Source organism: Aureobasidium melanogenum (assembly GCF_000721775.1).
Source record: "Aureobasidium melanogenum CBS 110374 unplaced genomic scaffold scaffold_20, whole genome shotgun sequence".
Taxonomy (NCBI): domain Eukaryota; kingdom Fungi; phylum Ascomycota; class Dothideomycetes; order Dothideales; family Saccotheciaceae; genus Aureobasidium; species Aureobasidium melanogenum.
The window spans coordinates 425,609-437,647 of NW_024470072.1; the positions used below are offsets into that span (position 1 = coordinate 425,609).

The following is a 12,039-nucleotide window of genomic DNA, read 5'->3' on the forward strand; positions in this document are numbered from 1 at the left end:
AAGGACGATGGGATTTGAGTTTACTGACCTAGGATTTGAGTGCGTAGGGCCATTATTCGAGGCATCTTTGTGGTATGATGTCAAGAGCTATGTACCAGCTTTCTTGATTTTATGTGATGCAGAGATAGAAACAAGAATTGAAAGGATACCAAGACAGCAATGATACTTGCAAGTATAGGGTTGACCAGAAATATATCTACATTATGACGACCTCGAGAGATTTCTACGTTATGTGGCTACCGTTTCGAATCCCAAAGTGTCTCAGCGTCGCATGGGGCGTCGCATGGCAATGTCTTATCTCTCAACGATCTCAGGGCTATTCATTGCCATATTTTCGCTTGAATGATGATGTATCTGCCGAACTGCAATTCGACCCAGACGAGTGTTCGACGTTGCAAAAAGGCGTTGAAAGTATACAGCCGTCAACCACGTCTATGCAAGGCGCTATACCGGATCAGTATCGCCCGCAGTCATGTCGTCGGCTGTGCTTGCTGAAATTATCGTTGTTCAGGTTGAGGAAAATGTGAAAGTAGGGAAACTTAAGATGCAACATGGTAAAGACGTTTGTTGAGTGTGGCACTGATGACATCCGATTGACTTGGCAGAGTTTCAATCACCCACAGAGAATTATATCTTCGCAGATCGTGCTGAGAAGGGCATCGGATGATGTTCATGGCTACATGGAAATCACATAAACAGTTGGGACATTAAGCAAGTTTCAGAATCATGTTGAATGTAAAGTATTCTTCTGTAAAGACTGTGACAAGCGACATGATCTGCTTGCATGACAGAGACTTTGCTCAAGAAAGAGCAGACGGAGTAGACGATGTTCTTGACGCATAAAGATTTTTGCTCTGGAAGATGAGTGAAGACTGATCATTCAACAGGAAGAAGATGGTGTTGATCGGCTTCGATTCGTGACCTTCTGCAGGAAAGCGTTAGCGAGCATGTCATTTTGGAACAACTTTGGACAGCTTACCTTGATGTTATGATGGAAAAACTCACGTCTTCTTGGAGTTGGCGTAGCCGTTGTGAAGCATCTCAGCGGTCCACTTGAGCAGATCCTTGTAGGCGTCCTCAGGGGTATCACCTTCGCCCTGGAACTTGATGTCGCCGTAGCCTTTGGTCACGGAAGGCTGATCAGGATTGAAGGGGTGATGAGGAGGTTTGTCGAGGAAGACATGCCAGAATGGATCACCATCATGAAGCTCATGATCGACAGTGAGGACGAAGCGACAGAGCTGCAGATCAGGGTAGTTGAGCATCTCCATGTTGTCTATCTCTGTGTCAGCGTCGTGTGACTATTCAATGCACTATGGACGACATACCCATTATCTGAGCGCGGAGGGCCATGATCTCAGACATGTTCAGGAGTTGATGATGGTTGTGATGTAAGGCACGGTTTGGTATTGGAAAACTGTATGATTTGGATTTGACAGGAGTTGTGATGGGTTTGGGAGGAGAGACAAGATATTTATATGGTATCTGAGGAGAGGTTTTGCATTGGTCGGGACAAAGCTCTCTGTTTGTACACACAATCAGCGTTTGGTCACTGCTTGAATCAACCACTCGCGCAAACAGCAGCGCGTCATCGTTTGCATCAAATGAGATTAGCTGTTGGTACTCTTCCATGGACCCAGAAGAGTAGATCTCCCCTCTGACTGCTGGATGGTGACATCGACGGAGAGCAATATCAAACGGCGTGCTAAAGAGAAACCGAAGAGAGCAACCGACTAGCACCAATAAACCCAATAATCCCATTCATCCTCTTGATACTCAAGTAGAACAGCAGTCTGATGAAACATGTTTTCATATGCATGTTCAGGGCTGCGGCCTCGAGACACAAGCAAGACAACTTTGTCAAGCATGTCGAAAGCACCGTAGTATGCTTCTGGAGTCCATCCAATATATCGATTGAAAGAGAGGAGAAACTCAATCCTTTCGGGCACAAGGTTCTCTATGAACGTGAGGTTGTCTATGGAATGGTTATTGCCTGGTTGGAGATATAACGAGGGGTTTGGATTCTATCTACCACGGATGGGCGTGCGATACGTCACTACATCTGCGACGGACATGTTGGTCTGCGAATGGGGGATTGATTGGATGAGATTGATACGATTTGCAGGTTATGAAAGAAGAGAAAGCAGGTCAAATGTACACGTTTGAATATACAAGCAAAGAAACCGCGTCGATGAGCCACTCTCAGCTCTTGACTCGTATCAACAAAGCACGAAACTCTCAGCTATAAGAAGGCACAATGATCTTCAATTCTGAGGCATGTCCAGAGAAAGCACGATGAGACAATGGCTCTCTCTGGAACACGCTCGACATCTGAGTTGTACTGTGCATTTTTATAGATATTTATGGGGGTTTCCAGCATATAGGGGGCATGTAAAGTCTGAATGTGTGACTGGGGCTCGGTGATGATGTCTCCAATTCCGCTGACTATGAATAAATGTCTGTAAAAATGCACAATATCTTCCAGAACTAGAGTAGAGTCAACTGAGATATGTGAACACTGATGAATTTCTGAGGGCACACTTCTAATCTCTAATAGTATTGTGCATTTTTATAGCATACAAAAACGCTTGATGTATGTAGGAGATAGAAGTCGGGCACAAGCCCGGACTCATATCTCCTGTACAGACAATTCAGTCAATTCAGCTATAAAATTGCAGAAAAGTATCCAGGAATGTAACTTGACCATTGAGACAGATAAGGAATCCAGCTCTCTTCAGACACACATCTGAGATCAAACATGTTTTTGCATTTTCATAAGTTGGAAAAAGTGCTTTGTTACATGAAAGATCACAAAATAGTAATGCAGCATACGATCCCGCCATGTTGACATGCGTTTTCGATGCATTGAACACTATCTACGTGTGATGGAAGTCATGCTTGGAATTACAAGGATGAGTCAAAGAAGGTCACGACATCGACCCGGTTCTGCCGTGCGTCCAAATGGAGTATAAGAGATTATCCCGTGATCTTGCGACAGCTTTACGACGTATTGAACGCTTTCTACGTAGAATAGAACTTGTTCTCGAGATCGCGAAAGAAGCGCCAGAAAAGCTCACGACATCGACGCAATATAGCTCACATCATTGTTTATAGTAGTATAAGAGACAATCCCGCGGTCTCAATACGAGTTTCCGATACACTGAACGCTATCTACGTATGCTGATACCCGCGCGCGAGATCACGAAACCTGCGCCAATAGAGTCCGCGTCGTCAACCCGTTGTAGTTCACGTCATTGTTTACGGTGGTATAAGAGACAGTCCCGCGGTATCGAGACAGCTTTTCGATATACTGAACGCTATCTACGTGTGCTCAGAACCAGCGGTCGACTCTACGAAAGCTGCGCCAAAAGAGCTCGCGTCATCGACCCGGCCATTTCGTCTCCATACCGTCACATAGCGACATGTCCATGCTCAGTCAGTGCTAGTGCAGTCTGCTTGAGTAACTCTCTGTAGGCCAGCTCAGGAGTTGTAGCAGAAGCCTTGCGAATGCGAATGGAGATGTTCTTGCCAAAGCGCTCATTTAAAGCGAGAACCACAGTGTAGAGCTCATGCGCAGACTTGCCGTTTTCACTTGGGTGTGAGTTTGTGTAGATTTGATCATCGGGATTGATGATTTCACCCGAGTCACCTTCGTTGAATTCGTCATTAGGCTTCATCTCGCAGTACAAGAGCCATCTGGGTTCGAGCAATTGAGGCTGAAGAGCAAGGATGTTCTCTGAGTTATGTTAGTATTGGCATTGCTGTTAGAAATATCGAGAGATCTTACCCATAATCTGCGTACGCAAACCCATGACTTCAGACATCTTGACTTGGAGAATCGGGTGAAGTGTGGTTGACGATCGGCGAAGTGTTGAACGTTCGATAAGCAGAGTTGGTAGCAGTCGACAAGGCGGGAGGTGGTCCAACAGTGGTCAAGCGCCAGGCAGTTAAGATTTGAAGCTGTATAAGTGATACGGACGACAGCGTAGAGGACAAAGCGCACGTGAGTTGCAGCGATGCGTAGGAAATTTGTTGGCTGCACGCACTGGGGAAGTGCAACGCTGTAGAAAACTGATCTCTTGCAGCAGCGTAGACAAGCGTGAATGCCGTGAGTTGCAGCACAGCGTTGTCAGAGACAAAAATCGTTGCGCAGTGAGAGAGCAGACTTGAGGAAGCAAAGCATTGATGGGTATGCGAGATGACTAAGTCGACAGGGTGTTCGCGAGTTGCGGCACGGCGTTGAGTGAAGTGAGGACTGGCGTGCCTGGGAGAGTGCAAAACCAAGTTGAGCTGGGCGGTGTGAGCAATGCTGTTCGAGGCAAAGACGGAAAGTCCTGTGCGACTTACAGCAAAGCGTGAAATGAGATCGTCACTATCGTGCGAGAGACCGTGTTCTAAACCAAGGGAGCCCTGAGAGGTATCTTGGCTATAGCAAAAGCAATGAAACGTCCACGAGTTGCGGCGCAGCGTGATAAGAGACGATGACTGTCAATCCGAGAGAGCGTTGATTGCCACTGACAGGGTTGAGTGCAAACACAGAGCCAGTGAAGCGCGCGAAGTGCAGCGGAGGGTGAACGTGCGGCGGACTGTTGTGATGGGAGCATTGCGTGCAACGGATGCGCTTCATGAGCCTCCGCTCACTCCATCGCTGGACCTCAGGTATAATAAACCATTGAAACCATCTTCTTCCCATACAAAGTCATTTTAGTCTAGTGGTCAGGCCATCACTCTTTGATTACAGTTCGCTGATCAGAATCCAGACACCCACAGTCACTAATGACCACAGTTCAACTCTCCGTGTGATCAAAACTGACCTTTGTTTCGCAGATTCTTCAACCGGCAAGAGGGTCAGACTCGTGGTGAGGGTGCAAATCTTGCCAGAGGTGAAAGTCCTCAAGCAACGTCTGGGTGAAGGGGCGCCTGTGGAAAGGATCGTTACAAACACCTTCAGGCGGGATGGAAAAAGATCTGAGAGCATTTGGGCGGGGCTAGCAAGAGGGCGGAACTGCAACAGATGGACTTTCGGGTAAGTGAGATTCCTTGATCACTGGACGAGCGACTTTCTTTTTGCTTTGACAACGGAAGAAATGTGATAAAAATGAATTAGAACGAACGACGATGAGAAATGAATGCTCGTGTCATAGATAGTCGTAAGGTGTGAAGAGTTATTTCACTGCTCTCGCTGCTCCAGATCAGAGGTCCTTTTGCTCGCACATGTTGTGCGTTTGCTTCTCCGCCACTTCGGGCTGCGAGGACTTCAGAATTGCCATGCGTACGATCTCATGTGTACCATAAGCTGCATCCCGATAAGGGGTCAGGCGGTACATCCTGGAAGACCATCGTTGGGTAGACTATAATGTTTCGTCGCTTCAGCCACTCTTATCCGGGAGCGTTGCAGCATGATAACCTTGAGGACATTGATCGCAGAGTCTGCTGACTCATTGGTTCAAACAGGGTATGTCGATTGATCGAAGGCTTAGCGTGTTGATGGAAATGGACGTCCATCAGCGTTCTTTCATGCAGCACCACTCTCCTTAGAAAGAGCTTGAGCATGCTGGGCTTTCAGCGCTGCAATGCGCTCATCCACAAGAGCAATCTCTGCTTCGAGTTTGAGCTGCTTTTCACGCAGCATGTCCTCATACTCGCCATCCTTAAGAACTGTGACGGGCATCCATTTGAGGCTGGCAAATTTCTGCCATAAGTTCAATTGTGGTTCGTCAGACGCTGGAAGATTGGTCTTGTCGTATGAGTTGGAGACAGTTTGGCCAAGGAAACCAAAGAGCGAGAACATGATGGCTCCTGGGATGACATTGCGAGGTCCACCTGTAGCGGTGAGTCGATCGTGAATACAGAGACAGCAGGCTATACATACGAGTGAGGAGGCCAACGCCACTACCAGCGACACCACCAGCGATTGTGCTGGCAGAGACCTTGTCGCTCTTCGTCAAGCCCTTGCCAGTGTCCCATGCTTGGAAGATGAAGCTCCTTGTACCTGCGATGGTTGGTACGATACAACTATCTTGACATCACATAGACTCACCCCAAAAGGTTGTGCCCAAGCCGAACCACTGAATGCCAGAGCCAATACCAAACAGAAGAGGGGGAGAATTTCGAATGACACCAGCAACACTACCGGTGACAAATCCAGCTGCTCCTGCAAGGCGTGTTAGAACAGGAAAATTCGAAAGGGGAAGTGGTTGTTCGGAGTTTAGATGATAGTTATGACCACCGAAGTCATGATACTCGAACAGGGAAGGATCCGGTCAACATTTTATTTTGTGGCTTGGATTTCGGAGAAGGAAGAAAACACGATTTTACTTACCAGAAAGAGCACCAACCTTGAGAGCAGGTCCAATTATTGACTCTGCTTGCGGCGATCGAGCTGCCTGATTGCGATCCATTCTGATTGAATATGTCCAGATAAAAAATGGTCAAGAATCCAAGGAAGGAGCAGAGGTCGGAAATCGAGGGCGGACGTTGCCTTGTCCGGACTAGTGTCTTGGCGAAGAAGTTCAGCGCCCCAGCGTTGATCAGCGAAAGCGAGAGGGACTTGGATATTCTATTCGCACCGGATCTCGTGCATTCATAACCCAAAGACACAAACCCAGAACCACACGCGCATACTCGACAGCGCGTACTCAACACTTCCGCAATCATGGGTTAGTCTCATACGGTCGGCGCAACCCACCCGCACATGGCACAGTGGACGATGCGGTTTGCGGCGACAGGCAAAAAAAGTCCATGACCAACTGCTGACACGGCCGCAATGCAGCACCTAAGAAATCGCAACAGCAGAAGTTGTCGCTCGGCGACTTCTTGAACGACCAGTGTATGCGCTCTATGATCCACCTTGGTCGCAAAGACATGCATGGCTGAAATTTCACAGCGCTCGGCTCATGGGCCGATGAGATGGAAACTGCCCCTCTTCCTGGTACGTCAAATGCGCATGCTCACCAAGGCGAATACGACTAACACTGGACAGCTTGTATGTCTTGTCCAACCCGTACCTGACGCAAACGAAAGAACGACCGCCTAACACCATCACCAGCCACTCCCTACCAATCTTCCCGCACCAACACTTCTTCCGGCGGCTGGGGTGCCTCCTCCCGCGCTGCTGCCCCCGCTGGCGATGACGCTCCTGCCGGTGGTTTCCGCGGTAAGCCAATATGCGCATATCAACTCAAACATGGGCTCACACGCTGCCTCTAGACCGCACCGCTGGTTATGCCGTTCGTGAGCAGCTCCCTCTCCCCGACAAACCCCCATACACCGCCCACCTTGGCAACCTTTCTTTCGAAGTCACCGAGGCCGATGTCCGCGACTTCCTCGACGGATGCGAGGTTACCAGCGTCCGCATTGTTGAGGACAAGATGGACCGTAGACCCAAGGGTTTCGGCTATGTCGAGTTTGGCACCGTTGACGGCCTGAAGAAGGCTCTTACTCTCAGCGAGACCCAGTTCCAGGGCAGAAACATCCGCATCAGCGTTGCCGACCCACGTAAGTTCTGAAGGCTTCATCTTGACGCCTATCATACTCACAATATCTTCCAGCCAAGGACCGTGAACCCCCACGCGAGCTAAACGACTGGACCCGCAAGGGCCCCCTTCCCGATCTTCCTGGACAGCGTGACGGTGGCATGCGCCGTGGCATGGGTGACAGAGCCGGTAGCTTCAGACAAGGACCTCCCGAGGGCGTCGACTCCAAGCCCCGCGACTTCGGCAACTGGGAGAGAAAGGGTCCTCTTGCCCCTGCTGAGCCCAGACCCATGGGCGAGCGCAGAGAGTCCAACTTCAACAGAGAACCCAGGGAGCCCAGAGCCGCTCCTCAATGGGGTGGGGGCGCTGCCGAACGCGCTGCTGGATTCAGCGAGAGACCTCCTAGACCCGAGAGACAGCCCACCGCTGCAGACATGGACGACAAGTGGAGAGCCAGAATGAAGCCCGACTCACCCGCTGCGTCGCCCGATGCCAGCACCCCTACATCACCTTCAGCACCTGCACAGAGACCCAGACTCAACCTCGCAAAGCGTACCGTTTCTGAGGCACCCGCCGCAAACGACACTGCCGCTTCATCCAAGTCGTCACCTTTCGGTGCCGCCCGCCCCATCGACACTTCCGCAAGAGAGCAGGAGATTGAGGAGAAGCGCAAGCTGGCAATTCGTGAGAAGAAGGAGGCAGACGACAAGGCCCGTGAGGAGAAGCGTGCTAAGGAGGCCGCTTCCAAGGCCGAGAAGAGCGAGAAGAAGGAGGGTGAGGAAGGCAGACAATATGAGATCCTCCGTCGCATGGACGAGGGTGATGAGAATGATAAGGAGGGTGTTGATGCTGATGCCGAGGGCACCATCACCGACGACAAGCAAGTGAAGCCTCAGGAAGTCACACGCGAGGTGCCATCCAAGACCGCCGACTCATGGAGAAAGACCGAGGAGCCTCAGACAACAGCCGAGACCATGGAGGACGATGGCTGGTCCACCGTCTCGGCCAAGACTAAGAACTTCAACCGCAGAGGAGGCAACCGCGCCATGGCCTCGTAAAGAAACTCATGAACGAAAGTAACGAGACCGACCTGTTTTTCCCGCCACCCATCCTGAACCATCCTCGCAACCACAAACAATTCGATCACCATCCGGAGTTTTGAGAAGGAAAAAGGGAAAAATGCTTGTTTTGTAATGTCTGCACTGGGTCTTTTTTCTGTTTTTTGACATACACACCTTTACCAACGCAAGATGGCCATGAGATCTTTTCTACGCTGTTCGCAAGTACCCCCATCCACGCTCATCCTGCAATTCTCTTAGTCGTTACGGAAATTGCAAAAAGTCATTTGGTTTACTCACCTTCCTATCATTCTTTTCTCGTCTTCTTATTGACTGCTGTTTGCTCGATTATTCTCGCTTGCGTAATTTCCTGCTGGTTGCTCGTGCAACTCTTAGGTAAGTCATACTCTTATATACTAGATGCACATGGTTGCATCATGTTTGCCTGCACTTACTCGACTGCTCTTCTGGGTGAAGTACCACATATCAGGTAAAGTTTGAAGAAACATCATGCTTATTTCTTGTGGGATCACAGGAGGATCAATATTCAGAGCGCTCCAGATACCGTAGGAACTCGTTTCGAGCGACCCCTTTGAATACCGGCCCCTCGCTCAACAGCGGCAGGTCTGTCATACAATATTCAGTGAGAGGCCACTTTTCGAGATCAAAGAAAGCTCTATAACGGCACGCCGCCCAGAACAAGTTTCACAGTAGCAAGAACCGGCCGTAAACCTCGATGGTTTCGCATGTATAATCAAGTCATCCTACCCACCCCTCGTTTCTTTGCGGTCAGATGGAGCGAAAACAAGCTTCCGAGTAAAAGCTTGTTACAGGAAAGATAAGAACATTGAAGTTCGGAACGTTAGCAATACGAGGTAATACTTTAGGTGGTTTGCACATTGCTATCATGAAATCAGTAAATCACGCAAGTCGAACTTGCTGATCAGTGTTCGATAAGAGTAGCAGACCCATCCCTTGAAAGGTTGCCTACTAGCTTCCATCGCATCGTGGCCGAATATCTCAACTACCCGATCCCTCATCACCACTATCCGCCACAGACCTGCAGAGCGTGTAGTCAAGTCAATATGGGCAACATCGAGTCACAGCTCCTGAATCGGACGCTATCAAAAGAGATTCCCAGCATCGAGGAAGCGGCCAGCGTTTTTAGCAGCGAAGCGGATAGACAGCATTTCATTGGTAAGCAATTGAGAAGTACTCATCATTGACAAACCTACAGTGACCACTAACATTCACAGATAGCATCATCCTAGTCGCCACCGCCAACGGAAGCATCGATGTTACATTCAACGAGTTCAAGTTATTGTATTCGCGTATAAATGGGCAAGGCTCCAAGATACTAGCTCGCATTGTTGCACGAGAGGATAGCGTTATCAAAGCAAAGATCGAGCCAGAGGAAGGAGGGAAAACAGAGGAAGAAGCGTTGCTTGCCTTGCGTAAGTTCGTGGAAATCAGAGCAGAGCAGATACTCAAGACGGTGCCGAATCTGGCAGCTGGACGGGGGGGTGAGGGAAAGGATGATCCTCCGAGTTATAGCTCGGTGATTAAGGATGGTGATGGCAAGGCAGGTGAGAAATAGCTTCCAGAATGACGACGTTCTTGTCTTGTGCAAGGCACAAAAATCAGATGGATAGCCCGGTACCTCGTATCAAGCTGATTGTCCATCGTGATCATCCTCGGCATTTTGAGTGGACCTCGAATGGAAGTCCCTCCGGAGCTTGCTCCGACGCTTCTCTTGGCGCCACCTTGTCAACCTTTATTATGGTCTTTCCTTGTCTTCCTCTTCTCATCAAGGATTCCCGTCCGTCATATCAATACCACACCTTGTTCTCTAATACTTCGTTTCCGGTGTTTGTGTGCCGTAGTCAGATCCTTGAACTCGGCTAGCCGTATCCGCGATGTACGTCTGAATGTCTGTTGCCAAATAATGGAGCTCCTTCAGGTAAGCACCATAATACTCGACAAGCCAGAGCAGCAACTCACTCTACGCTCATAGATCCGGCTAAATGTGCTTTGGTGGTCCCTCAGCTTGAGAATAGGGTCCAAGACCTGGTACGGAGCTATTCTGGCCCTCGCGATATTCATCGTCGCAAGCGCTCTTGCCCTTCTCTGGGCTACTTCTGGTGGCAATAAATTGCTTGTCTCTATCTTGTTTTGTGGTTTTATGATTTCGGGAGCGTGGTTATTTCTGGATACGACTTTGTTGCTTGAGAAAGAGGAAGCGTCCAGGTCTTGAGGATGTACTGGGTACAGAAATGTATGGAAAAAGATTCTCTTTCCCTTCTAGCTTTCGGCGGCTAGAGAGGGTTTCTGTTTTGCTAACTTGGAATAGGTGTATTCGTTTGCAGGCATTTATCTTGATGCCGTGATTGCAGAAGCTGATCCGCCACATCGCGCAATGAAGCAACAGAACGATGTCTGTAGATGTGTTGCTACTTTTCATCAAGTATCTATAGGGTACATCGGGAGTCGTCGCTTTATTGGCCGCAATCATGCTCATTATACCCACAACACAAAAAACTTGTTTGTGTCAGCCGATCAACCTTTCTATAAGGAGGCGACGGTATCTCGTTACCTCATCACTCTTTTTCTACTACAACAAGACTGGTCAATTTGAAGCAACTCTTGCATCGCTCCTCCCACATTTCACCATCTATCGAGTTTGCAAGCTTGATTTAGACCACCAACATACGTCCACCAACCATATCCAACCATGGTTCCCGTCGACTTTCCATCAACAACATTCACCGATGTGGTCGTTGAATTCTTTTCTGGACGTCGCGACAAGCAGACCGTATTTCACTCGATCGAAGCTGTGCTAAAGTCTCTAAGACAGCCTCCGTCCTTCAAAAATAACATCAGATTAGCAATCATCGAATCAGCCACTCGTACGGTGGATGAAAAAGCTGATCTGATCAAAAGTATCAAGATTGAAACCCCCTATGTCAACTATCCCATTGCCGATCGCCATATCATGGCTGCGACTGATGGTCCACGCATAACACACTCATGGTACTTCCCGGATCCGGAAATGCCTTCTCAGTCTTCCAGTGAATCTGGCGACGGATGCTACACTCCCGACTCAGAGCCTAGCAGTCCGATAGAAGAACACAACAGCAATCAACAATCTCTTGCTGGAAGAGTACCATCACACAGAGACGCTTCCGAAAACATTACTCTGAGTGACATTGCAGACAGCCTTGCATGCGTATCTGTCTTGACTGGAATCGCTGGAGCTTTCTTTGACATCGTTTCATACCTCAGAGCCAATCCCAATCTCCTCAGATTTGAGCCATGGACTGTGGTCCTCGACGTCTGTTTCACGCATATATGGAAACAGGCTTGTCTCTTTGGGTTTCCGGTTCTTATGTTCTTCAGTCTTATACAGATGTATCGAAGGAGAAGAGGCTAAGGGCTCGCAGAAAGACAAGTTGCCGCAACAAAGATGGAGAAAAGGGACATGCACAAGATATTGGCATAAGCGGGTG

The 12,039-nt window shown here is 49.0% G+C and overlaps 6 protein-coding genes across 6 annotated transcripts; 3 read left to right on the forward strand and 3 right to left on the reverse strand.

Moving 5' to 3' along the window:
• Positions 1 to 1,001: 1,001 nt before the first annotated feature.
• On the reverse strand, positions 1,002 to 1,365 carry M437DRAFT_68317 (uncharacterized protein; the record flags this gene model as incomplete). The annotated part of the gene is made up of 2 exons (XM_041025096.1): positions 1,002 to 1,276; positions 1,329 to 1,365. 2 exons carry the CDS (start codon positions 1,363 to 1,365, stop codon positions 1,002 to 1,004), a joined length of 312 nt encoding a protein of 103 aa, XP_040877438.1.
• Positions 1,366 to 3,410: 2,045 nt separating this feature from the next.
• M437DRAFT_68318 (uncharacterized protein) lies at positions 3,411 to 4,978 on the reverse strand (the record flags this gene model as incomplete). Its single annotated transcript, XM_041025097.1, has 5 exons — positions 3,411 to 3,736; positions 4,047 to 4,290; positions 4,348 to 4,485; positions 4,520 to 4,586; positions 4,815 to 4,978. The coding sequence occupies 5 exons, from the start codon at positions 4,976 to 4,978 to the stop codon at positions 3,411 to 3,413; spliced, it is 939 nt and encodes a 312-aa protein (XP_040877439.1).
• Positions 4,979 to 5,515: 537 nt separating this feature from the next.
• On the reverse strand, positions 5,516 to 6,401 carry M437DRAFT_68319 (uncharacterized protein; the record flags this gene model as incomplete). The annotated part of the gene is made up of 4 exons (XM_041025098.1): positions 5,516 to 5,823; positions 5,873 to 5,992; positions 6,041 to 6,154; positions 6,323 to 6,401. The coding sequence occupies 4 exons, from the start codon at positions 6,399 to 6,401 to the stop codon at positions 5,516 to 5,518; spliced, it is 621 nt and encodes a 206-aa protein (XP_040877440.1).
• A 254-nt stretch (positions 6,402 to 6,655) lies between these two features.
• M437DRAFT_77486 (RNA-binding domain-containing protein) lies at positions 6,656 to 8,533 on the forward strand (the record flags this gene model as incomplete). The annotated part of the gene is made up of 6 exons (XM_041026819.1): positions 6,656 to 6,659; positions 6,773 to 6,829; positions 6,887 to 6,931; positions 7,049 to 7,156; positions 7,210 to 7,497; positions 7,551 to 8,533. The coding sequence occupies 6 exons, from the start codon at positions 6,656 to 6,658 to the stop codon at positions 8,531 to 8,533; spliced, it is 1,485 nt and encodes a 494-aa protein (XP_040877441.1).
• A 1,085-nt stretch (positions 8,534 to 9,618) lies between these two features.
• M437DRAFT_68321 (uncharacterized protein) lies at positions 9,619 to 10,130 on the forward strand (the record flags this gene model as incomplete). The annotated part of the gene is made up of 2 exons (XM_041025099.1): positions 9,619 to 9,730; positions 9,790 to 10,130. 2 exons carry the CDS (start codon positions 9,619 to 9,621, stop codon positions 10,128 to 10,130), a joined length of 453 nt encoding a protein of 150 aa, XP_040877442.1.
• Positions 10,131 to 11,264: 1,134 nt separating this feature from the next.
• On the forward strand, positions 11,265 to 11,963 carry M437DRAFT_68322 (uncharacterized protein; the record flags this gene model as incomplete). Its single annotated transcript, XM_041025100.1, has 1 exon — positions 11,265 to 11,963. The coding sequence occupies one exon, from the start codon at positions 11,265 to 11,267 to the stop codon at positions 11,961 to 11,963; it is 699 nt and encodes a 232-aa protein (XP_040877443.1).
• Positions 11,964 to 12,039: the final 76 nt, after the last annotated feature.